The 23945-nt window shown below is 33.7% G+C and overlaps 4 protein-coding genes across 4 annotated transcripts in view; 2 read left to right on the top strand and 2 right to left on the bottom strand.

Annotated features, from left to right (window-relative positions):
- Nucleotides 1-253, bottom strand: part of LOC105163808 (mitochondrial import receptor subunit TOM40-1) — a gene marked incomplete at its 3' end in the record, with an annotated part of 5444 nt that extends 5191 nt beyond the window's left edge. Inside the window, 1 exon segment of the mRNA XM_011082290.2 lies at nt 47-253. Within this exon segment, the coding sequence (XP_011080592.2) occupies nt 47-83 (37 nt within the window).
- On the top strand, nt 2141-9572 carry LOC105163807 (oligoribonuclease). Its single transcript, XM_011082289.2, has 9 exons — nt 2141-2301; nt 2666-2805; nt 3047-3181; nt 5486-5562; nt 5767-5848; nt 6227-6282; nt 7102-7188; nt 8696-8786; nt 9034-9572. Exons 2-9 carry the CDS (start codon nt 2700-2702, stop codon nt 9153-9155), a joined length of 756 nt encoding a protein of 251 aa, XP_011080591.1. The 5' UTR covers nt 2141-2301; nt 2666-2699; the 3' UTR covers nt 9156-9572.
- LOC105163806 (glyoxylate/succinic semialdehyde reductase 1) lies at nt 11121-15926 on the bottom strand. Its single transcript, XM_011082288.2, has 8 exons — nt 15570-15926; nt 14422-14532; nt 14242-14343; nt 13404-13505; nt 12632-12747; nt 12141-12219; nt 11894-12064; nt 11121-11414 (listed from the first exon to the last, which is right to left on the bottom strand). The coding sequence occupies exons 1-8, from the start codon at nt 15675-15677 to the stop codon at nt 11325-11327; spliced, it is 879 nt and encodes a 292-aa protein (XP_011080590.1). The 5' UTR covers nt 15678-15926; the 3' UTR covers nt 11121-11324.
- LOC105163805 (adenine DNA glycosylase) lies at nt 17577-22776 on the top strand. Its single transcript, XM_011082287.2, is given in 9 exon segments — nt 17577-17737; nt 17739-18014; nt 18117-18176; nt 18522-18641; nt 18715-18812; nt 20200-20726; nt 20889-20995; nt 22079-22357; nt 22438-22776. Coding segments are annotated over 8 exon segments (1335 nt in total). The 5' UTR covers nt 17577-17692; the 3' UTR covers nt 22181-22357; nt 22438-22776.

Genomic DNA, 23945 nt, shown 5'->3' with positions numbered 1-23945 from the left:
TGGTGCTCCCGGGCCCCCGCCCCAGACCGGGCGGCGGGGGGAGTCGCTGCCGTAGCCGGTGAAGGAGGAACGAGGGTCGCCATTTCAGGTTCTCACTAGCCCGATTCGAAATCAAACGGGTTACCCCGAATACAAACGAATTGAAGTAGAAGAATAGCGATGTTGATGCTGCTGCTTCTTCGTAAAGCAGCGGCTACTTAATCTTAGACCCGAGAGAAAAACCCTGTTCCCTAATTTGTAAAACCCCTAATCCTAAAACCCCCGACATCTCGGGTTTTGACCCGACCCGTTTTGTATATAAATGGCTTGAAAATGTTGCCATGCAACACATTCAATCCAATGTGACACTCCCATGATTTTAAATTGTAAAATTATAAATATATATTTAAAAAAATATTATTAATATTTTTAATTACCTAAGTATTTATTAATTTATGATAAGTCAAATTAAAATAATTGAAAAAATAATAAATAAACAAGAGATGAAAAAATGATAAGCCTAATTATTCCTATAATCTATTGTCCCGTCATTCTTTTCGTTCTTTGGTTGTTGCCTTGGTTCGCAAATAATATCGGTTCATTATTATTAGATGTTTGGAGAAAGGTAAATTTCATATAACAGAATAGACGTATAATACAACAGTGCTCAGATGCTAGCATCTCTCTCTACAGGCCAAATGATACGCCACAATCTATAAAGTGCACTAGTACTAACAGAGCTCGACAAGTTAATACTAAGAATACATAGTCTGACATTCTGTATAATAACACCAGCGAAAATAGTCGGAGATCTCTCAATATTGTCGAATCGTCTCAAGTTGCGTTCCCTCCAAATATGATAAATACAAGTCCAAGTAATACACGATAAGCCACATTAATGATGTGTTTTTCCCTCTATCTTCTAGTGCCCCTTTCAATGTCGGTGTGTCACTCTCTGTTAGGCCAAAGGAAGCGTACGACAAGTCGTATAGCTGTTAAGCATCGACGTTAGTATTATTATTGAATGTCCCAAAATCAAATCATGTCAAATTTTCAAGATTCTCCCATGTTGGATTTTGCTTCAAAACCTATGCAAACTACAAACAAGTCTACTTGCCTTAGTATATTACTACAAGAGTAACCCACTCATTTATATACCTTAAATTCAAGGAATTTATGGTGATAATCCAAAAAGAACGTAGAAAGAAAAATAGAGAGACTACTTGGAGGGAATATCTGTGATTTATCACACTTATTGTCTTTTTTATCATTTTGATAAGAATATGTATACTATTTATAGGTGTACTCAATCATATCCTTAATAGGAGTCCGTATCCCAATATTCATTTTGGATGACTACAAACTCTATCTTATATATGGTCTATCTTATCTTATAGAAAGTTAAAAGACTTCAAACTTTATATCAAATACGAATACATATTAATTCACGAGTCCACAAACTGAACTCAGTGTATAACAAATTTTTTTAAAAAAGAGATCCTCCTAATATTATTTTTATTAGGCGGACAAAAAATATACTAAGGTATATTTTTATTATTTATAACAGACCAAAAAATGTGAATATGCGGACAAAAAATATGACTTACCCTTATAATAATACGTTATTTTTTATTATTTTCACTAATTTTATTTAAAATATTGATAAATGAATCATTATTTCTTAATTAATTATATTAAAACTAAAAAACAAGACAGATTTTGACATTGGAAATATTCAATTTTCAATTCAAAATTTAAAATCTAAGCTCTTGAATCTAAATTTAACCTTGCAATCAAATTTTAACATCTCGATTAAATCAAACAAATATAATTAAAAATGAATAAAAATACTTTTGTCTTATAATATTAATTGGAATAAAATTAACTATCGATTCTTGCTTCGTATTTTAATTGAATCAAATAAAACTTTTTCTTCTTTTATTGTGAAAGAACAGGTAAACTACGTTTTTTTTATATAGTACTTACTTTTAATTCAATATATTTACGTGCTATGATTTTAAGTTTTAATATTTATAAATTTTTATAGATTTGGTCTATCAAACTAAATATATTAAAATTATAAATATTAGGTACCAAAAGCGAATAAATTAGTATATATATAGGAATAAAAAAGGTGTAATTTACCCAATAATTTAGAATATGTTGCCCAACCAAAGCAGAGTCTTCGATTTGCCAAGAATCACTTCACCACTACTACAACTACTGAACCCAGCATTGCTGTTCTTGCTTGGATCTTTCTTCTTCGGTGCTGATAGTCAATTTGCCACGCCGCCGCCGTGGAAGTGGTGAAATCTCAAACAGGTTTGCTTCATCACTTCTTCCCCTGCTTAATTTCGTCTTCTTTGTGTGGTTGGAGTAGTGTATCTACCAGCGTTTTGCTAATAGGTCAGAAATGGAGAGCCCTTTGGTATGTGGCCTGCTGACCATCAAATGTCAATTACTTAGAAGACTTCTTTCATAGTCGACGAATTTTTCGAATTTAGGGATAGTGATTTTTTTCTTTTTTTGGAGTTCTTCAGCTTGAGGTTTATCGTTATTTGCCCAAGTTGAATTCGGAGATGGTTTTGCATCCTACATGGTTAAGCCGCCCGCCGTGGAGGAGGACTATAATTGATCACTCTTTCTTTTTTTGCTTTTTTGGTATGTTTTCTCTTGATTTCCTCAGGAGCTTAGTGAACCAGTAATTAGCACAAGTAGAGATGGATCAGCTGTCAAATTCCTTTTCATTGCTTGAGTTGGATGCTGAAGATGCCAGGGGACAGAGTTCAATTGTCACGACTGCTGCTGATAGTTGTGAACTACCAGGTTTGAGACTTTTGTTCTACTTCTGTTTTCTGTCATTTTCTGTTTTGCACTGAAGGTTTTAAATGCAAAGAATTTGCTTAGTTTTTCTCACATTTTTAAGTTGACCAAAATCTTTATACTGTGCTTTATCCTGTCGAAATATCTCCAATATTCACATTTGTACTGCATTACCATGCTGACGTTTCAATCTTAGCTCTGCCTGTTTTGTATATTGCCACTAAAGTACAACTTGATGGCACAGATAGTGATAAAGGAATAGAGGATGTTTTAGAAGATGGAAACTGGTCGAGGAATGAGAACGCGGATGAACAAACCTTGGAACCGATTCCCATTGAGTACAAGATGCCACTTGTTTGGATTGACCTGGAAATGACCGGTGAGATTTAGGTTACGAGTTAGTTTTTCACGTGAGACGTGGATCCGTCAACTGTATCTTCTTTGGATTTGGCAGTAGACTATGCTCAAAATGACAATGAATACATGGGTCTGGTCATTTATGAAAAGCCCAGAAACCGGGTTATTGTGCAACTTACTTTTTCATGGAGGCCTACTTCTTTGTGTGTTTCTTGGGATGTCCACTGGTTGGAATTTGAGGTTACTGCCAGATTTATTCTGCATATATTGTCACAGTTTAGCTTAAAACCACATCCCAGGTGATGTGTTTTTGTCATATTACATCTTTATGCAATAACAACTACTAAAATTTATTCCGTTTGACTAATATATTTACTTTTAATGTCTTCCTTAAAACAAAATCTTAGAGTTCCTTTCTCTCCTAGATCTCAGAGAAGCTGAATGAGTCCTGAGTAACGATAAGCCCAAGTTTCTTCACATAGGTGTTCATCTTCAATTTCTTGTTTCAGGTTTGTTTTTCTCTACCTGCCTTCTGTGCTTGCTCCTTCCCTCTTCTTTTTCTTCACTTCAAACCCTGAATTTCATGTAACTATACCATGCTTTTTTTCATGGTACATATTTTTACTCTCAGTCTTGTTGATTCTGCACCTAGATCCTGTCTTCACATTGACAAGTAATGCCCAATCCAAACTAAAAGAGGCAGCTAACATAAAATACCAGTGTTTTCATCTCTTTTGTCTTATATTGCCTTCCCATTTCTTCCAATTTTTTTCCTATTTTTTTGTTATTCTATCCTGCACTCTTCAGACATCTTTCGCCTCAGATTCAGTTACTGCAGGGAAGTGTCCAAAAAGATCATAGGAGCTTTTCTAGAGCTTGATTGACTTGATAATGGATCCTTTACTTTCTTAGATTAAGTAGAATCAAGTGATTCAAGTTGTTATTCAATATATAGGAATGGAGAAAAGGTTGCTGAATGCTGCAACATCATCTGCTGGTTATTAGTTATTAGTGCTGGCTGGCAGTATTTGTTTCCACTAGCGGGCTTTCTTATTGTAAATATACTACGTCCTCTGAAATCTGATTCAAGACTTAACGACGTTCTGTTTCATCGCTTTCTCATTTGATATACATTTTAAATCACCAAGGCCATTTTGGGTTTATATTTGGTGGCGGTTGTGATTGATGTGTAAACATAGGGAGAAAATGTTGGAGATACGAATGGTTGTTTTGGAGAATGTGTGGTGTGTTTGGTTTTTTTCTTGGAGATGGAAGAATATATTGGTCCTTTTGTTTAATTGGGGTGGAAAGTTATTGTAGATGTCAAATTATATCTTTGTTGTAATTTCTATTTTATTTTATAATATAATGAATATTTGTTATACATATGTATTGATCCTTTTGTTTAATAGGGGAGAAAAGTTATTGTAGATGTCAAATTATATCTTTGTTGTAGTTTCTATTTTATTTTGTATTGTAATAATATTTGTTATACATATGTAATGATTGGGTTATATTATTATGCGTGTACAAGGTAGTGATTAATAACAATATTTTATACTTCAATTTAACTTAGTTCGAGTATAAAAGTTTGTTCTCATTGTTGTGAAAATATCTTCTGATTATAAATTGTGAACAGTGCAGTTATGGGGGAGTGTGTGTGAGTGTGAGTGTGTTGAGGGAGAGAGAGGGTGTGGGAGGGAGGAATGGTTGTTTGCTCTTCAGCAAAATGAAAGGGATTGCTTGTAATTTTATTTCATCTCAGTGAGAAAAAATGAGATGGAATGAGTTTGCTTGAGATGAGTTTTATATTTTTAGTATGTGATTGCATGTGTGATAAAAGTGTAATGATGGTAGTTGATGTGGTGTGTAAAAGGTGAGAAACAAAGTGTAATGATTATAGTTGATGTGACATGTTTTTCTTGAAAATTATGGAGTTTGTTTGAGATATCTTGTTTCTGATGAGAAATATATCTCGACAACTAACATAAACATGACTTGGTCACATGAGATGAGATGGAATAAATTCCACAAGCAAGCGTAGCCTTAGTGTTTGTCCTTGCACATTGAATAATGTTATTCAATCATGTGTTCTATGTGCTGAATAAGTTTGTTTCACATGATTTATTGTCATCTTTTCTACTGCTGTTATGAAAAGGAAAAAGATAAAACAAATAAAACAAAGTATATCATATCAGAAAGCCACCCTTTTTGTTATTTTATGTGTGTGCTTCATTCATTCCAAACACGAACTGGCTTAACCCAGTAAAAAGAAATGTGGCTCATAATAATTAGTTAAGACCCTTTTCCTTTTTTGTCTGTGTAGGTTTGAATATTGAAGTTGATAGAATTTTGGAGATTGCTTGTGTGATTACAGATGGAAATTTAACCAAGTCAATTGAGGTAGATCACGGTTCCTGTTACCTTTTCTTTCTTTCTTTTTTCTTTTCTGATTATCCTGTTATTCCATTTTCAGTTGATTTTTAGCTTGTTTTTGTTGTTTGGTCTGCTGAACATTGTGTTACTACGGTTATTGATGTCTCTTCTCCTAGGACTATGACTGTTTCAATATCCTGCATAACTAATTAATTTTCCATCTGCCTATAGGGTCCGGATTTGGTTATTCATCAAACAAAGGAGTGTCTTGATAAAATGGGAGAATGGTGTCAAGAGCATCATTCAGAAAGTGGTATGTAACTTTCTTTATGTTGTTACCTTTCATGACATTGAAATATCTCAACTCAAACATCAATGACTTATGGTTTTAGAAAATACTACGCCCTCCCATCTAACAATAGGGTAACTTTTCTGGTCGGCTTGACCAATTTTAAGTAAGATGGTCCCTGTGCAATTGATTTGAAGAAATAACACTTGCAGATCAATCTGTTTCTGTTTGATATTATTTTGCTGATCTTTTACTGTCATTTTTGAAATGAACTATTAGTATTAGTTTGTGCTTTTTGAAAATGGACAAACTGACCAAAGCAATTACCCTGTCTCAAGACAGGGAGCATATCTTATTGATTTTAAGGTTCTTTGCTAGTGATACAATTTTATTGGTACTTAGGTTTAACAGAGAAGGTTCTTCAAAGTACAACAAGTGAACAAGAAGCTGAAAAGCAGGTAATTGCCACTTTTGTTACTCCTATGTGCAGGGCCTTGTATCCATGCCATAAAAAGTACATATATAAATCACTAAGGTTTCATATTGCATATCCCCTAGAGGAATTGTTGCACAATTTCCATCTTTGGCTATCCTTTCAACCCGAATAAGTTGGGAAAGGAATTGGACCAAACCCTTCTCTTGTCTTTTATGCTGCACATCCTTTTTTCCCATGTTTCATGAGCAAGGAAGACAGCTAAAATAACCTGTTGGTCGTAATATCCGAGTCCCCAAATGTTTGTCTTCAGCATTAGAAGTCATAGGTGCTTAAGCATGTGCATCTTAGCTGTCTTCTTTGGCGTCCCAACTCCAAGTAAATACTAATCAAATGTAAGATTTGCAAACACTTCAGGAGACACTAGCTGAATTATGCTAACTTCTCACATTGGATATACTGGAATTCGTTATAAAGGTTTGCCACATTTTCCATGTGCAACTGGGAAAAGTTAATCCCTTTTACTTGCTATGAAAAACGATCTTATTTTCCATCTTGCAAATTTGCAGCAGACGATCTGAGTATTATTTTCTACTGTATGTGAATGTGATCAGTGTTATATATACTTCTTCTGAAACTTATTATTCATTTGAAAATCTTTTTGTTTGTCTATATGAGTAGCTCTGGTTACTGGGGTGCCTTTCTTGACTTTAGCGTATGGATTAAATTCAGCTTGGTTTAGATTGACTCTTCTACATTTGATCCTCATTTGTATATGTTACTGTGTATGTACAAACTTGAAATGTTATTTTCAAATAAATCTTGTTCATGTACATCTAAATAGGTTATTGAATTCGTCAAGAGACACGTGGGCACATATACACCTCTTATTGCAGGAAATTCTGTCTATATGGATCTTCTATTCTTAAGGGTAAGGAAACTTCAACTAGCTTTTTACTATATCATTTTGAAATATTTAAGTTTTCAACTTATCATACAAGTGAATTTGTTATAAACATTTCATAATTTAAAAACACATAAAGATCTGGCTTTTGTGCAAAGCTTCGGAACCATTGAAATTTTAGTTACCTAATTATTCCTAGATAAAAGGACATGGATGAGAACCAATGAATGTTGCTTCTTTAAAAAAGAAGAGGAAGTTCTTTATAAATGACAAAAGAGAAGCTTACACAACCACAAAAAGTTATACCGTGGAATTGCTATCCTGAAGATTGAGAAAATTCCATGGAACAAGTCCCAAGATCTACTGTAGCAGTTCTTTAACGGCAAACATATCTATGGATGTTTCTAATCTTTAAATTGCTTCATGGACTTTTTAGAGTGTTAACATTCTTGCTGTAGGATTGTGCAAACATATGGGCAACACAGTGTAGGTACATTGATATCGTTTAGGGTTAATTACATTCGGCCCTCCTTGAAAAGCATAATTGTTTTATCACTTCTATCTTTGGAAATTACACTTAAGCCCCTTTTGAACCATTTGTAAAACCCAAATTACACCCCTTCGAAAATTCTCAATTTACACCCCGACCCCATTCTATTAGGGTTTGGATGTAAAATGCTGACTTTAGCAAAAAAAATTACATATATTTTTAATTTTGTCCCTTATCTCAATTAATTTTTTATACAGCGAGCTTAATATCATTACATTTTCCCCCTTATAAGTATAAAATTATTACAATGGGAATGTTAAATGAGGGGTAAAATTGAAAATTTATATAATTTTTGTGCTAACATCAACATTTTCTGTCCAAATCCTAACAAAAGGAGGTTAGGTGTAAACAAAAAATTTTCGAAGGGGGTGTAAGTGTAATTTTGAATCTTCTTTGAGGGAAAGTGTAATTTTGCATTTTTAGAGAGAGCTTAAGTGTAATTACCTTTATAATTTTTATATTTTGGAAGGGATGACTTCATTTTGGTTATATAATTAAAGTTTATGCCTTTCAATATCTTGAGCAATGTTTGAGGATTTAATTAAAAAACCTCTTACACATTGAAGATGGATAGGTAGAATGTACATCTTCTAAATTTTATTTTTTCTAGTATGCAAATGATTAATCTGTATATTCTTGTTTGCATATGTTCAATTAACTATAATGTGATCTTCTTATGTAATACTAAGGGGTTTCTTTATCAAGTTTACAATGTTCTAATAGGATGTTTATAACATTCTTACGTATAGAGGTCTGCTGCGATGTTTAGAAATTGTAGCATAGATGTATAATGTAATATTTATAATTTTGAAAACATGTTTTTATGATATAAAAATAACATATACTGATTATATATATATAGAGAGAGAGAGAGAGAATAATTTAGGTAATAAATTAATTAGTTCCTACTGCGTTTTCTTTGCTAAATGCATTTCTTTGGGAACAAGCTCTGGTGTTACATTCTATTGAATTTTCCTGTGGCAGAAGTATATGCCAGAATTGGCTGCCCTTTTCTCCCACGTTCTTGTTGATGTCAGCAGCATCAAGGCATTATGTCTGCGTTGGTACCCAAGAGGTGACAATTTTTCTCCTCTTCAATTCAAGCAAACTATGATGTTGAAATTTTCTTTCCACTCCCCATTTCCTCGCTTTCTTGTTTCCTCAATTACTCGGCCACAGGTCCACATCCAATCCCATCACTCTTTAGGATACAAAGACATGTAATCAAAGAAGTACTATCTTTTGCTTGCTATAAAGCAGCAATCTCGATTCCCTTAACTGAGTTGTGGTATCATTATACATAAATTTTCTTCTTTTGGCAGAAAAGAGAAAGGCTCCTCAGAAGGAAAACAAACACAGAGCAATGGATGACATCAAGGAAAGTATAGCAGAACTCAAGTTCTACAAGGAGAACATATTCAAATCCTCCAAGTCAAAGAAATGATACAGAGACTCCGTTTAGGCTTTCGTCTCGGCCAACTATCACCCACTGCGTTCCACGTAAACAGATGCATTTTCACCAACTTATCTGGATTGAGCAATCTACTATGGATTATTGTATATGGATGTGGATCGGATATGTAAAGTCCGTGAGAACCAGCAAACGACTGTTCAAGTGAAGCGCAATGAAGCTGTTTCTCAAGATATGCATCTAATTCTTATGTCTTGCCTGTATATACTTTTTCTTCGTCAGTTTTCTCCAGAATACGACTTTATGTTTCTTGTGAGTTTGGGATGATCTGTTTGTTACTCGCTTGTAATTTTAATATTATATGAAGACAAAGTTTCTAAAACGAATGTCTCAATGAAGTTGTAGTTGCATGCATGCGTTGAGTCGAGCTTATAAAAATTCTTAAAATTATCTTTGTGGGCTTGGTAACAATATCTAAATTTATATTTGTATGCAAACTTGAATTATTTATATCCATATGCATTAGGGGTATATCGTCCTTTCTTGAGGTTTTGTGTAATTAGACGTAAACTCTCTATGATTTGGGAAATTACATTTAGTACTCCTAATGTTTGTTTATGTCTAATGGCACTTTGGTGAGAAATGATTTTTGTTTGATATGTAATAAGTCCGTAATAAGTCAATTGAGAGCAAATATGATTTTTCATTCAATTTTTTTTGTTAATATTCGCAAATTTAGTTAATTTTGACTAACAGAGAGATCTATTTGTTAAATAGAAACAAACGTCGAAGGCATTAGATGTAATTTTATTAAGCACAGAAAATTTATTTGTAATTATATCAAATCTTATGAGAAAACGGTATAATTATCCCTATATATTATGTATCGTAGTTTGAATTTTGCAAATGTTTGTTTCATTTGTATACAAATATTTATACCCTTAAATATTATTGTTTGATAATAATAATAAAGATTAATTGTATCTAGATCCTCTTCAACATTTTATCTCCTCGAACTTTAGAAACTATATCTAAACCTCATCTGAAAATGATTCATTTGTAAACTCAAGCGAAAATAGTAAAGTTTTCATTTCAATCTGGATTTAAAAAAAAAAAAAATTATTAAATAATTATTTTGTTCTGGACATATATTGTAAGCATATAGTTATAATTTTTTGAGAGAATATTCCGAGAATTTAACCATATGAATCCCTACACTTCTAAAAGGAAAGGATCAATTGTACATCTTTTGAGTTTTATGTCTTAATTTCATCATGTTCATGTTTGTGAAGTATGTCCCCATTTAATTTTATATCGTTGTTAGTGTATGAATTTTCTAACGTAATTTACTTATGTATGCTAAAGGTTGTCTTGGTAACGTTTCTACCACTTTAAAATGCTGTTTGTAACAATTCTTACTAATTTGATTTTTGAAATGGTGATAGACGTAATGTTCATAGTTTTGAAAAATGCGTATTTTGTTCGTTTACAAAAGCATATAACTCTTTTGGATTTTTTATTTTTCTGATATAAAGACTTGTTATTATAATTCCTATTATGATTATTATATTGAGTATATTAATTTGAAAATGATGTTATAAATGGCATAATAATAAAATAAGAATAAATTACAATGTGCCCCCTAAAGTTTTATATAATTATAAATACTCCTTATTGTCTGAATAATTATCAAAACCTTCCTCATCTAAATGATTATCGAACAATTAGTCAATTCACTAATTTCCATTACGTTTCTATATGAATAATTTCTTCTTTTTTCTTTCAAAATATTTTCATCCATTTCGTCTTATCTCTTTGTAATTTTTTATTTTTTTATTTAAAAAAGGAAAAAAGTACAGCATAAACAAACTTAACAATTCTTGTTTGTAATTTTTCAAACAAAAAAAGGTTTTCGTAATTATGCCAAAATATAAATGTCTTTACCATCAAGTTGTTGGTCAGTAAAACAACAGTTCTGGTTTTGTTGCAGACTAGGCATTTACTCTGAGCAGTTGGCACATCAATGAAATTGTGTAAGAGAATATGATGCAGAGTCGTTACAGTTATCACATGATCGCAGTTACACGTTCTGTTTGCCAAATATTGTCAAGATTGAACTATATATTCCATGATCACTGCAAAAAATCAGCAGCAACAGTGGGTTCAGACAGATCGGAGGCAGATGTATATATAGCAGTAGCATCAGGACGAGCCTTTGCTAGACTTCACAGTCTCATGCACAGCAGAAAAGTCGAGGTCCCCCAGTCCCATGCTTCTTGCTTTCTTGAATGCCTGATTAGAAAGAAAAGGGGAACTGAATGTCGAACATTGTTCACTTATGAAAACAGTAGTGTGTGCAGGAATGATTCATCAATTCTTATGGTATTCATTGTTGAGTTGTGACTTTGCTTAAAGAAGATGATAAAAATGTCGATATCCTCCTAATTATTGTTGGTTTTATGATTTTCTTCCATGTGGATGATTTTTTCTTGCGTAAACCAGCTACACATAAGAAATGCATTACTCAGAGAGCATGGAGAACTATAAGGATTTGATAAATGCAGTGCAATTTTTCATTGGCTTCATGTAAGTTTACTGAATTGAGTAATACAGGTCATGCTGCCAACTCAAGAACAGTCGTGTACATCTGTCTAATACTAATTTTTGGATTTGCAGATTATTTGTCTAATAGTGTGATAAATGGGAAACAACTTGAAGGAAGTGGGATTAGAGAGATATGTGTCAGCATACAGGTAAAATCAGCTCCCTACCTCATTAGCAGCAGCTGCTACCGGCATTGGCACTGAATTTTCATCCCCAAGCGCAAGAGCCAACCTCATGTCTTTCTGCTGATGTTTGAGAGGGAAGGCAGGGGGGTAGCTACTCTGGATCATGGATGGTCCCTTCATTTTGAACATGGGATTTGCAATTGCACCAAGATCCTGCCATAAGGAATTACCTGGAGAGTTAGTGAAACCAAAAAAAGAAAAATGAGGATTCAAAGTCGTCTTGTCTCACCAATACATCAAGAAGGGTTTGAGGGTTCAATCCGCTTTTGTCAGCCAACATAAGTCCCTCTGAAAATGCATTCATCATACTGACAGTACAGTAATAAAGAGTCATATCTTCTGGAGTTGTTGAAAAATGTCGAAAAGTAGACTCTGCGAACTACTTCACAGAATAAATCATTTCAGTGTAAGTGCAATAAGCTTATCTTAGATAAAAACAAAATCTCGTAATAATGTTCCTAAACTGCATTTGACAGAATTTCTGAACTCCAGTTCATTAATAGATGGAATGATGATCATTAGAGTCCAAGAACAATCTATATTCTGAAAGTGGCAGATTGTGTGTGCCTGTGTGTGTGTTAATTTACTGAAGGTGGCCTGGAGCAGTACACTGCAAACAGGTCAGTTCAAGGAAATTAAACTCTATTGTCAGACATCAAGGAAAGAAGATCCAACATCTGGTGATGAAGCAGTAGAACAAACAATAAGCACTACGGTTACCTGCCCATTATCATGTTGACAACAAGCTTCATTTTTGCTCCATTTCCAACGTGCCCAAGGAAAAATGACTTTTTGCCCAACACGTCAAAAGCAGGAAGTGCTGCTTCATATAATGCCTACATTATTGAACAAGAAGAAGACATAAAATCAACTTCTTATCCAGGAAATAATGCCTACATTATTGAACAAGAAGAAGACATAAAATCAACTTCTTATCCAGGAAAAATGGGAACTTCGAACTACATTACCTGCAAGTTCAAGTAAAATCAGATAGTTTTAACTTCATTTGACACATTCATATACTCTCAATAAAGGTCTGTAATGCTATTTGACATTCCATTTTAGAACCCAAATGATGCTTTGCTGTTCTCTTTGCTAGACCTAAACTTTGAGAATACTTTGGAGGAGTTACAGTCAAATCAACTGCAATTTCTTTCATGTGACTTTGAAAACCATAATGCAGTAGTTCTTGTGGACGATAATTCCTGGAAACCTATATGACCTCATGATACTGAGTCGGTTTGTGTTTGTGATAGGAGGGCAAGGAGAGAAATTGGCGACATTCCAAACTCTGAGTTCACGATAGCAGCTGTACGAAGGAGGTCTTCGCGCTATTTTCTTTCCAATTGCTTCTACACGTATGACAGGGAAGACTCTGAAATTGTTTTCATCTCCTATCTCAATGTAATAGGACTTTACAGAGGCTGCCTAGTTAGCCCAAGGGAATGAATGTTTAAGTGACACATATAAGTGTTATAACAAGAGCTCTCACCTTTTCTCCAGCAGCAAGGATAACTAGTTGACCATCCTCAGCGGGCTTTTTGCTACCTGATACTGGAGCTTCCAGGAAATGACCCCCCTTTGCTGCGATTGCCTGAAAACATTGCAAAAGATAGAAGTCTGAAGTTCACCTGGAATAAATCTTTCTTATTCTTTTCCCTTCTTTCGTCCCATTTAAATACTTTACACAAACTGCAGTTTGAATTAGAGATCAAGTTCCTACTTGTTATAGGAACAAGCGTAAGACAGAGGTCAATGGCAACCGTGTATAGGAAATCACTTAAAATTAAGCCGGTGTATCTTGATTTTTACATGTGAAAGCAACTTGAAGGAATCCTCAGTCGTCAAAGGAACTCAGATGAACAAAAGGTCATAAAATTCATAAGCCTCTAGGTTTTGCTGAAAGTCATGCATGCAGTTATATCTTCTGATTCATAATTAAGAGTTTTAGGGCAGACATTTAGAGTCTGTTTAATTGACACCTTATTTAAAAGTTTAAACTGTTAGAGAAGAATAATATTTAATATCTTAATACACCCTCTTCACGTGTAAACCCTGTACGTGAAACATTTTTTTTGTAAATGGGTGGCAATTTAATTCGAAACAAGATCCCTTATTTGGTCTATACATGTACAACGACCACCGCATTTAAAAGCTTATGCTCTTAGAGAGAAGAATCATATTATATATAATATGTTTAAGTTCCTAAAAAGCCAAGTATAATAAAACTCAAAGAAGCAAAGCTTGTTTGGGAATCGAGATATATATTGAGAAAGGATTCCTTTTAAATTTACACAAAGGAAGAATTATAAGAAGTAGGCAATTCAAACCTCACTGATCTTTGAAGAAGTCTCAGCATCAACAGTTGACATGTCAATGTAGCCTTTTCCAGAACAAATTTGCTCTAGAACACCATGTTGATCAAAAACCACCTATTTAAACATAATTCTTAACTGAGGTCTCCATTTCAAAAAGTAATAGTACCAGCTAAAAGGAACAATTTGACTAACCGATAGAGCTGCAGCAGGATCAGACAACATTGCAATAGTGTACTTGCATTTCTTAATTACTGCTGCAGGAGTTTCTCCAATAGTAGCTCCATGCTTCACCAAGTCATCGCACTACAACACAAGTAATGTTCGGAGTGAATATATAGGTATTGATTAACATGGGAAATGAACCTATTTCTCATTGTATAGGTACTAAACCACCTGAGAAACAAGCTAATGAAGTTTAAAGGGTAGGAAGTAGTGAAACTTTATTGGCTATGAATCTCATAGTAACGTGAAGGGACATATTATTTTCCCTATTGCCGAAGATGACATTTCCTGGTTCTCTGTTCCTAAGAAGTTCCAGAACATTGTTATTTAGCGAAAAATGCAATGCCGATATCCTATCTAAATCAGTTTTCCATATTACAAAACTTTAAGGGCATAAAAGCTGAAGGAAATAAGAAAGATGCATCCGTAGACAAAGTAAAAGAAAATAATACAGAATGAACATGTCCGAAACAATAGTATGTAAAAACAAATTTGTTCGGTATCTAGAAGGGAAGTTAGAACTAGTTCATTTAGCTTACTTGAGGAAATCCCCATTCCAGTTCAAATAATACATATTCTAGGTGATCAAAATCAACCAATTCTTCCTCAAGCTATGAGCCTCTCCAAAATTCAAGTCCACTGCCACTCCATCAATTGCAAGGAAAGCTCAACCACGAGCAGACAACAAGCAAATCTAGACATTACTTATTTTCCACAAATCAAATTACAGATGGAGTTTACGGATTCAACGCTCATGATAGCACCAAACATCCAACTAAAAGCGCCTAAAAGTAATATCCTTCCAGGAAGTAACTCACACCCACCATCAGAAGGCAATATCCTCAGGTATTCCATAGAAGACTGGAAAATAAACGAGAGAAATTCTTTTTTGAGCATACATCATACATACACATTAGGCAGCTATACGCTAATATCAAATATCTCAACAAACACAGATGTATGACAAAATCAAGAAGTATTTTAATCACGATAACAAATGCATAAAAAATCAAAAGATTCATACAGAGGCACAATATACAGGGAAAATACACGATTTTTACACAACCCTTTATGTATATCAACTGTATTCTTCAAACAAATAAGAAGAGAAGTATTACCCTCGAGAGAGTTCGGTTCCAAACAGTGACCTTAAAGCCATGACGAAGCAAGTTCATCGACATAGCTTTTCCCATAATCCCCAACCCCAAGAACCCAATTTCCTCCATCTCTACTCTCTCTCTCTCTCTCTCTCTCTCTCTCTCTTCAAGAATTGAGCAAATGGACGCCAGAAAAAGGCAAGAATACTCTATCAGCCGGCTGCACTATCCACACAAAACCATTCACCCTAGTATAAAACTGCCACCAACCCACTACCCAAGATTCTTCAATAAATAACAATTCTTATTGCAATCATCCCACCACTGATAATTTTCTATTACGAAGGATCAGAAAACAATTGCTTTTTTTATGGGTTTTTATAAACGTTAATAATTGATGAGAAACATCTCCATAATGTTAATCTTTTATGTGGGTATTAATGTGCTTGTCCTATGCTGATTGGTGAGCGAGTTGACGGCTGGGACCGCGCTGTCCTGCCACGTAAGCAAGGGTTCACTTCCACTCGTTTGCCTTCTGTTCTCTTCTCTGATTCGCGGGTTCAGATATGGGCCGGTTCCGATGTTGTGGGAGAGCATAAGCGGAGAAATTCTATGCACTGCGCTAGTCCATGATAAAACTTCCACGTGTTGCTCAAGGACTTTTTAGACTTTTACTTTTTCCCTATGGACAAAAAAGGAATTTTAATAGATGTCTGTGCAATGCATAGTTGCATATTTTGGCCTATTCTTTTTGTATTTTAAAACATATGCACTATGTTTGTTTTTATTTTCAAATTATTTTCGAAACAAGTCAAAATATATATAATATTTGCTATCATTTAAAAATACCTAATTTATGTATTTTTAACTGTTTTAGCATAAATATATACATATATATACACACACATACACATAAATATATATAAAAAAGATATAATTTGACAATGAATAGTAATTTTTATTTCCCAAAACACAACATTAAACATATTATACTTATTTTTAATTATTTTAAAAAATAAATCCAAACATACATATTATCTCTAATACACACTTATTTATCTTTATTTTTTATTTTTGTCTATCTCTACAAAATACAACAAAACACTCACAAAATGAATCCAAACATTATAATAAGTTTTTTTTTTATGTATTTTAGCCTAATTTTTTTTTATTGTTTTTCAAACATTTTAATAGATGAAAATACTCTCTGAACCAAATCGTAATATTTTAAAAAATTTAGAAAGAATTACAATTACCCCCTGTGTTTTAGATAAATTGCTACATACTTACCTGTGTTAATAAAAAAAAAAAAACTCATGAAATTATAAACCCTGCAAAAAGAAACCCTTTCTGTAAAAAAAAGTGGAGAGAGTTTTACATGTGTTGAACATTCGAATAGGATAACTTTTTTTTATGTATTTCAGTCCTTATCCTCTTTCATTAGACAAAATTGCCCCTATCAATATTTTTTTTTGGTTAATTCTTTATATTTTTCATTTTTTATTGAGAAAAAGTATGATAAATACTTAAAAAATATTATTCATCAATATTCATATATAAAAAATATTAGTATATCAAATTAAATTACTATACGTATTTTAATACGAAAATATCAAATTTTTAAGATTATGAATATTATTTATAAGTTTTTAAAATCAAAATACACTTTTTTTTTTAAAAAAAATATTATTACTTAATTCAATTTTTGTGTTGGATATGTTTCATAATTATATTATTTATATAAATTACGATAAATAAAATTTATTTTTAATACAATATATTTAGACATAAAAGATACTTAATCAAAATAATTCATTATATTAAAACTTATAAAATAAAAATACAATAAAAATTTTAAAAGAGGATTTTTAGTCAAAAGTTTAAAACATAGGGAGGTTTTATGCAAATTTTTCAAAAGTTTAAGGGGTTAAGTTAAAATACATATTTTAAATTTTATAATAAAAGTTTCAGAAAAGAAAAGGTGAAATAAGGGGTATGAATGCAATTTAATCATTTTCTATAATATGAAGCATGGCTGACCCCTTAGCGGGAAATTACACTCCACTCACACTCAGCATTTCAAATCTCCCTGCAGGGCGCCACCACTCACCGCCGACGACTGCCGTCCTCAGGATGAAGAAGAGATGCAGGCAAGCAGGGTCCGGAAACAAACCGACGCTCGAGGTGGTCGACATAGAGGATATCAGTTTCAGCAACAAGGAAATTCCAAAAATTAGGACTTCTTTGTTGGAATGGTACGACGAAAATCGAAGGGATTTACCTTGGAGAAGACTAAGCAGTGGACAAGATGATGTTCATGTTGAACATAGAGAAAGGAAGGCTTACGCGGTGTGGGTATCTGAGGTGATGCTTCAGCAAACTAGGGTTCAAACGGTCGTTGACTACTTCAATCGCTGGATGGAAAAATGGCCCACAATCCACCATCTGGCGCGGGCTTCTATAGAGGTGTTATTTCTTTCGCATTCTCGTTTGCTTTTTTCGCTTGTTTATTTGCTTTTTTGTCTAATTGAAATTGTTGTGATGTTTTTTTTGCTGTGTTGTGAGCAGGAGGTGAATGAGATGTGGGCTGGCTTGGGTTACTATAGGCGGGCTCGGTTTTTGCTGGAGGTCAGCATTTAAATGGATATAGGGATTATTTCATTGTATGCTGTGCTTCTAATTGATGTTATATTTTACTGCTTTGTTTCTTTTTTGGAATCTGGTAATCAATCATGTTAAGTGAAAGCGAATGGATGCAAGTATAACCAAGAAACTAAAAGAAAGAAAGCGGAATGCGGGAACTATAACTTTGATTGAAGCATCTATATTATTTTTAACTTAGCGGTTCGGAAACAAGCGATTCTCTTTCTTTAGACATAGGGGCGTTGCCACTCTATGAGCATTAAAATTAAAAACTGACATAGAAGTTTCATCAGCACATTTTATAGCCTTACATATTATAACATGCTGTAGGGAGCTAAAATGATTGTTGAAGGTGGAGGTGAGTTCCCTAAAACAGCATCTTCTCTTAAGATGGTCAAAGGGATTGGAAACTACACTGCTGGAGCAATTGCATCTATCGCTTTTGAGGAGGTTAGTGGAGTACATTTCCCTTGATCCGTCACAAGCCACTTTTGTAGTTAAATAACATGAGTGAGCTACTCAGACAGTGCCAGTGGTTGATGGAAATGTCGTCCGAGTGATTGCCAGGTTGAAGGCTATATCTGCCAATCCAAAAAACTCAGCAACAGTCAAGAATATATGGTAATTATGATTAGTTCTGATTGCCTTACTGATATGTAGGACTGGACAAACTGATGCTCTCTCTCTCTCTCCCCCTCACATGTTTGCACAGAGGCAACACGTGCATGCATGTTTTTCCAGTGCATACAAAGCAAATGGGCTTATAGGGAAAATACATCCCCATATATGTATTTAGGAGAAGAGTTGCCCATTCAGTTACAGTCTATTTGTGCGAAGTTAAGATGACCTAGGCGGCATTATGGATTTGATGGATTTGGATCTAGTGTGGATTTCAAGTTGATCTATTTAAAATTCCACCAGTAAATCCATGGTTTTGACTTAATATTTAAAAACAAAAAGAAGCCATTGATGAAGGATGACTCTCATCAAAATGATTTCAAGCCCAACATAATTACTCTGAAGGATTAACAAATTTGACTTTACTGTTAAGAGTCACTGAAAACCATCAAAAGAATGGTTGTGGCTTTTGCAATTATGTTCTTTCCACAAATTGATGATTTAACTTTACTTGGTCAAAGGTGGCTGAATCATTCATGGAACTTCTGTTTAGTGACTGGGATTAAAAATTGTAGTTACTCCATTTATCACATATTTACTGCATAATCTTCTTGATAAGTTATTTAAGTTTATGAAATAAGATCCAGATAATGTCTTTTGTTATCTTTAACAAGAAACACTTTCAGCACATAGATATTAATGGCGCGCCATGGCGCAAGGTGCACATTGTGCAGGCTCAGCGCTACTTTTGTAACATGGCGCCGAGTTGCTTATGGCGACACCATAGTGCAGAGGCGCGCCAGCCCCAGCCCTTTTTGGCTGGGGCTTAACAATACCTGGGCAAAGCCCAGGATTTTTCAAACACTGGATTTCACCTAGTGAAAATTAAAAAGCCCAGCCTTTATTTCAGTTAATTTATTAAAAAAATAGAATAAAAACAACCAAAATATCTTGCAAAAACGAGTGAAATTAGAAATTGGGGAAGATTTGGATTTTGGTTGATGGATGTTATGTATTTGTGTTTGTTTTGTAATGATTGTGTAGGATTTGTTTAATCATCTTGCATGTTTTGAACTCTTTTGTTTTTCCTAAAACTTATTATTTTGCAAATTTCTTTTATGGTATGATGATTAAAATTATTTCTAGTGTTTATATTTACTTATTTGTGCATTATTGATATGAATATATATTGATGTAATTTATTTTTGTACATGTGCACCGTACTATAAAAATGCGCGCGCCGCACCGTGTGCCATGGCTCCAGGGGATCCTTGCGCCATGGCGCGTTGTGTGCTATTAACAACTATGTTTCAGCATTTGCTGTTTGCTGAATAACTATTCATGTTTATCATTCACACTGTTTTTCTTGTTTTTTATTTCAATTTTGTAGGAAACTGGCACGGCAGTTAGTTGATCCTAAAAGGCCTGGGGATTTCAACCAGGCTGTGATGGAACTTGGTGCAACAGTGTGCAGTCCAGCAGCTCCCAGCTGCTCCACATGTCCTATATCCCATCAGTGTCAAGCACTATCTCTCTCCAGGAGTAATGAATCTATTCAAGTCACAGACTATCCAATGAAGGTTACCAAGGCCAAACAAAGACGTGATTACTCTGCTGTCAGTGTTGTGGAGATAGTTGAGGAGGGATCTCAATCTGACAGCAGATATCTTCTTGTCAAGAGACCAGATCAGGGGTTGCTGGCTGGACAGTGGGAATTCCCATCTGTTCTATTAGATGGAGAAGCTGACTTGGCCTCACGGAGAAAGGCAATCGATATTTTCTTGAAACAATCATTTGGTCTAGACAAGGAGAAGTCATGTAAAGTAGTTTTAAGGGAAGAAATAGGAGAATATGTCCATGTATTCACTCACATTCGTCTCAAGATGCACGTAGAGTTGTTGATTTTGCACCTGAAAGGTCTATTCACTAGTCACCCTCTCTCTCTTATCCCTTCCTCCTCCTATCTTTCTCTCCCAAACACAAGTGCGAAAAGTGGGATAGAAATTCAGTCAAACATGATTTCTCATGCATTTGTTTTCTTTTTAAATTGACGTGCATTTTGCTCTATTTGGTTTGAAGGTGGTATCAATTTTCTACAAAGAAATCAAGAGAGCACAACTATGACGTGGAAGTTTGTTGATAATAAGGCCCTTTCAACTTTGGGATTGACATCTGGTGTAAGGAAGGTAATGCTGTTAGTTATGCTAAACTTTTGAGTTCTACACTGCTATCTTGTGCATGTTCAAAGAGTTTTAGTTTAAAATAGGCTGTTGAAAGCCCGTACTACAAGCATTAGTTTAGAAACATAGGTTAAAAGACAAAGAAGAAAGTATGTTGTCTGAGCAGCCAAACTTGTTTTAGATTTTATTATTTATAGAAATTGATGAGTGAGAATTCTGACTTTAAGCTCCTTGGCTCTAGAATATAACATTTCCTTGTTCACCCCACTGCCACTAGTTTCTGGATTGGTTTGACTATGTGTGTAAAATTTGTTCCAAAAACATCAGTTACCATGTTTTCATCAGTTGCTTATCGTGGAACCCGTGTTGTTGACCAATTTTTTTGCCTCCATATGCATAATTCTTTGATGAGCATAAAAGATGTAATGAAGAATGCTCCTAAAGCAGGCTTCTTGTAATTTATATGGTAAGCTAAGCAGTTTTGATTGAAGAAGTCATTTTGCAATAATTATTTGCTGGGTAACAGTATAACTCATCAAGAGACCACTTCTGATTGGTCTTTGTGCATATAACACCTTGAAATACTAAGAATGGGAATTTACCCTTTATACTTCCCATTTCTCCCTTTTGGCTCAGCTTGGAATGTGGATTCTACTTAAACAGTGTTAGTATCCATCAGAGCTCATGTCTGAAATAAAGTACCTTTTTAATTTACCTTCTAATACCAAATATTGTTGAGCTAAATATGGGTGTGTATAGGAGTCTAACCCTTTCTGATACTGGTAAGTTAATTCTCGTTCTAGCATAACAATTTTCATACACCACAAATGACAGCCTTGTTTTTCTAAATTTGTTAATGATAAATATCTGTTGGTTGAATGGAATTGTGGATTGTGGTATTAATCATATTGATACAAGGCTTTGGATCCATACATACCTGCTCTGTTCGCATCACTTGATCCAAATCTTGGTATAATCTAGAATGAGCAATGGGTATAAAAATCATGACCATATGTAATATCATAAAAATTAATCGCTATATCACAACTTTGCACTTTCTTTAGTTTGCTGCTGATCTTTGTAATGCAGGTTTACAACATGATTGAGGAATTCAAGCAGAATAGATCAGATTCTCTCCCCATGAAAACAAGAAAGAACAGAAGAGAAAACAACCTAATCAAGCGATGCTGATCTTGTTCGCTGTTGAAACCCTCCTGGTTCATGAATAATCGATAATTTTATTTGCATAAATGCTTCATCTTAAGGAAGGTGGCATCATTTTCTAGGGAAACTTAAGACAAAAATGATGTGCATCTGGGCCCCTTCGTGCTACTGTTTCAAATGCTTCCATACATTTTTGCCACTAAGGTACCATTGGCAAATACCTTTACTTCAGAATCAAAGGTTTATCTCCAAGTGTTAACTAAAACAGCTTAGTTTTCTGACAGGAACTTGTCACTGTGCGCCATGCAGGAAGTATTCACTAGTCCATCTCTGGGTTTGCCGATTAAAGACAACTTCAAATGATAAAATTCGCTTATTATTGCTTCATTTGCCATCAGTAGCTGTGATTATCGCTTCATTCACCATCCAATAGTATCTGTTACTTGGAAGATGTATTATGCAACCTTACTTATTGTAAAAGTGGAAACTTGTGGAGATCCCTTGTCAACAACCGTGTCCTCTTTTTGGTTTGAGGGAGTTGTAGAAATATGCTTCATTGACTATTCATTGCTTTCCTGTGATACAATAAACTTTTGGAGTTCGTTGGCTTACGTTTCTTGATATGACTAACGGCCATAATACCACTTGAATCAAATTTAACAAGTTCTTGAATTGTGGTAAAAACTGATTAAATTCATATTGAAGTTTGCTGACATGTGTGTTTTTGATATTATATAACTTGGTGAAAGTATTTACTCACAAGATAAATATAAAAAAAGTCCTCATTATTAAGGGACAATTTCACTATTTTCTCTTGACGTTGGATATAATTATATGTAATTTTTTATTTGAATAATTACATTTAATACCCTTGATATTTATTTTAATTAAACAAATAAATCTTTTGTTAGTTTAAATTTATTGAATTTATTGATATTGGCAAAGGTATTGAATAAAAATTGTGTGAAAATATATCTTCTCATAATTAGCATGTCAAAATTTATAAGGATAGTTTGATCAAAAAAATTAATTTGACCTGTTAAAGTCAGTTTAAATCAATTGGGGGTAACATGAATTTTTATTCAATTTTACTTTTGCTAATATTAATAAATTTGGTGAACTTTGACCAACGTATGGAATGTATATTGGTGTATTAGATATAATTTTTCAAACTATTTGAAGTTTACGTGTAATTACACAAAAGTTTAGGAGAGGGCGGTATAATTATCTATACTATACATTATGGGAGAACACCTATTTGGTGTCTTCTTTATTTTTTTGTGTTATTTTTTTTTCTACCCACTAATTGTCACATTTATCTCATTATCTATAACTTATTTTTTTAAAAAAATTATTTATTTTTAATTAATATTTTTTCTCTTTCTCCTACTCCATATATTCTCTTTTAAAATTAATTTTTTTATCATAATCATTTTTATATAATCATTTTCTCTACAGTAAAAAATATTAATAAATAAAATTTAATAATTTTAAATTTTCTATACATATACATCGAATATATCACGTACGACCAGTACCTATATATTAATTGATACCTATAGTTTTTTCAATTCCATTTGCTAAATTATTTTTGAGTTGAAGCCAAAGGAGCGATTTTAATAATATATAGAAGTAAGTATTTACTCGTGAAAGTATAATTAGTGTATTAAAATTTGATGTTAAAATTAAACTAATGAATTATATGAATTCTTCTATGTTAATTATATAAGCAAGAAGAGAGAGAGAGAGAGAGAGAGAGAGAGAGAGAGAGAGAGAGAGAGAGAGAGTGAGT

The sequence above is a fragment of the Sesamum indicum genome, linkage group LG6 (assembly GCF_000512975.1).
Source record: "Sesamum indicum cultivar Zhongzhi No. 13 linkage group LG6, S_indicum_v1.0, whole genome shotgun sequence".
In the NCBI taxonomy this organism is placed as follows: Eukaryota; Viridiplantae; Streptophyta; class Magnoliopsida; order Lamiales; family Pedaliaceae; genus Sesamum; species Sesamum indicum.
This window is presented reverse-complemented; position numbering and strand designations above follow the sequence as displayed.

Bases quoted from the DNA above. Each gene is read 5' to 3' on its own strand.
- LOC105163807 (XM_011082289.2), top strand. From the start codon at position 2,700: ATGGATCAGCTGTCAAATTCCTTTTCATTGCTTGAGTTGGATGCTGAA. The intron at 5,563-5,766 runs GTAGATCACGGT...ATCTGCCTATAG, and splicing joins ATTTAACCAAGTCAATTGAG to GGTCCGGATTTGGTTATTCA. The intron at 6,283-7,101 runs GTAATTGCCACT...ACATCTAAATAG, and splicing joins AACAAGAAGCTGAAAAGCAG to GTTATTGAATTCGTCAAGAG.
- LOC105163806 (XM_011082288.2), bottom strand. From the start codon at position 15,677: ATGGAGGAAATTGGGTTCTTGGGGTTGGGGATTATGGGAAAAGCTATG. The intron at 14,533-15,569 runs GTAATACTTCTC...CTTGTGTTGTAG, and splicing joins GGAACCGAACTCTCTCGAGG to TGCGATGACTTGGTGAAGCA. The intron at 13,506-14,241 runs GTTTGAATTGCC...CAATGTTTTCAG, and splicing joins CTTCTTCAAAGATCAGTGAG to GCAATCGCAGCAAAGGGGGG.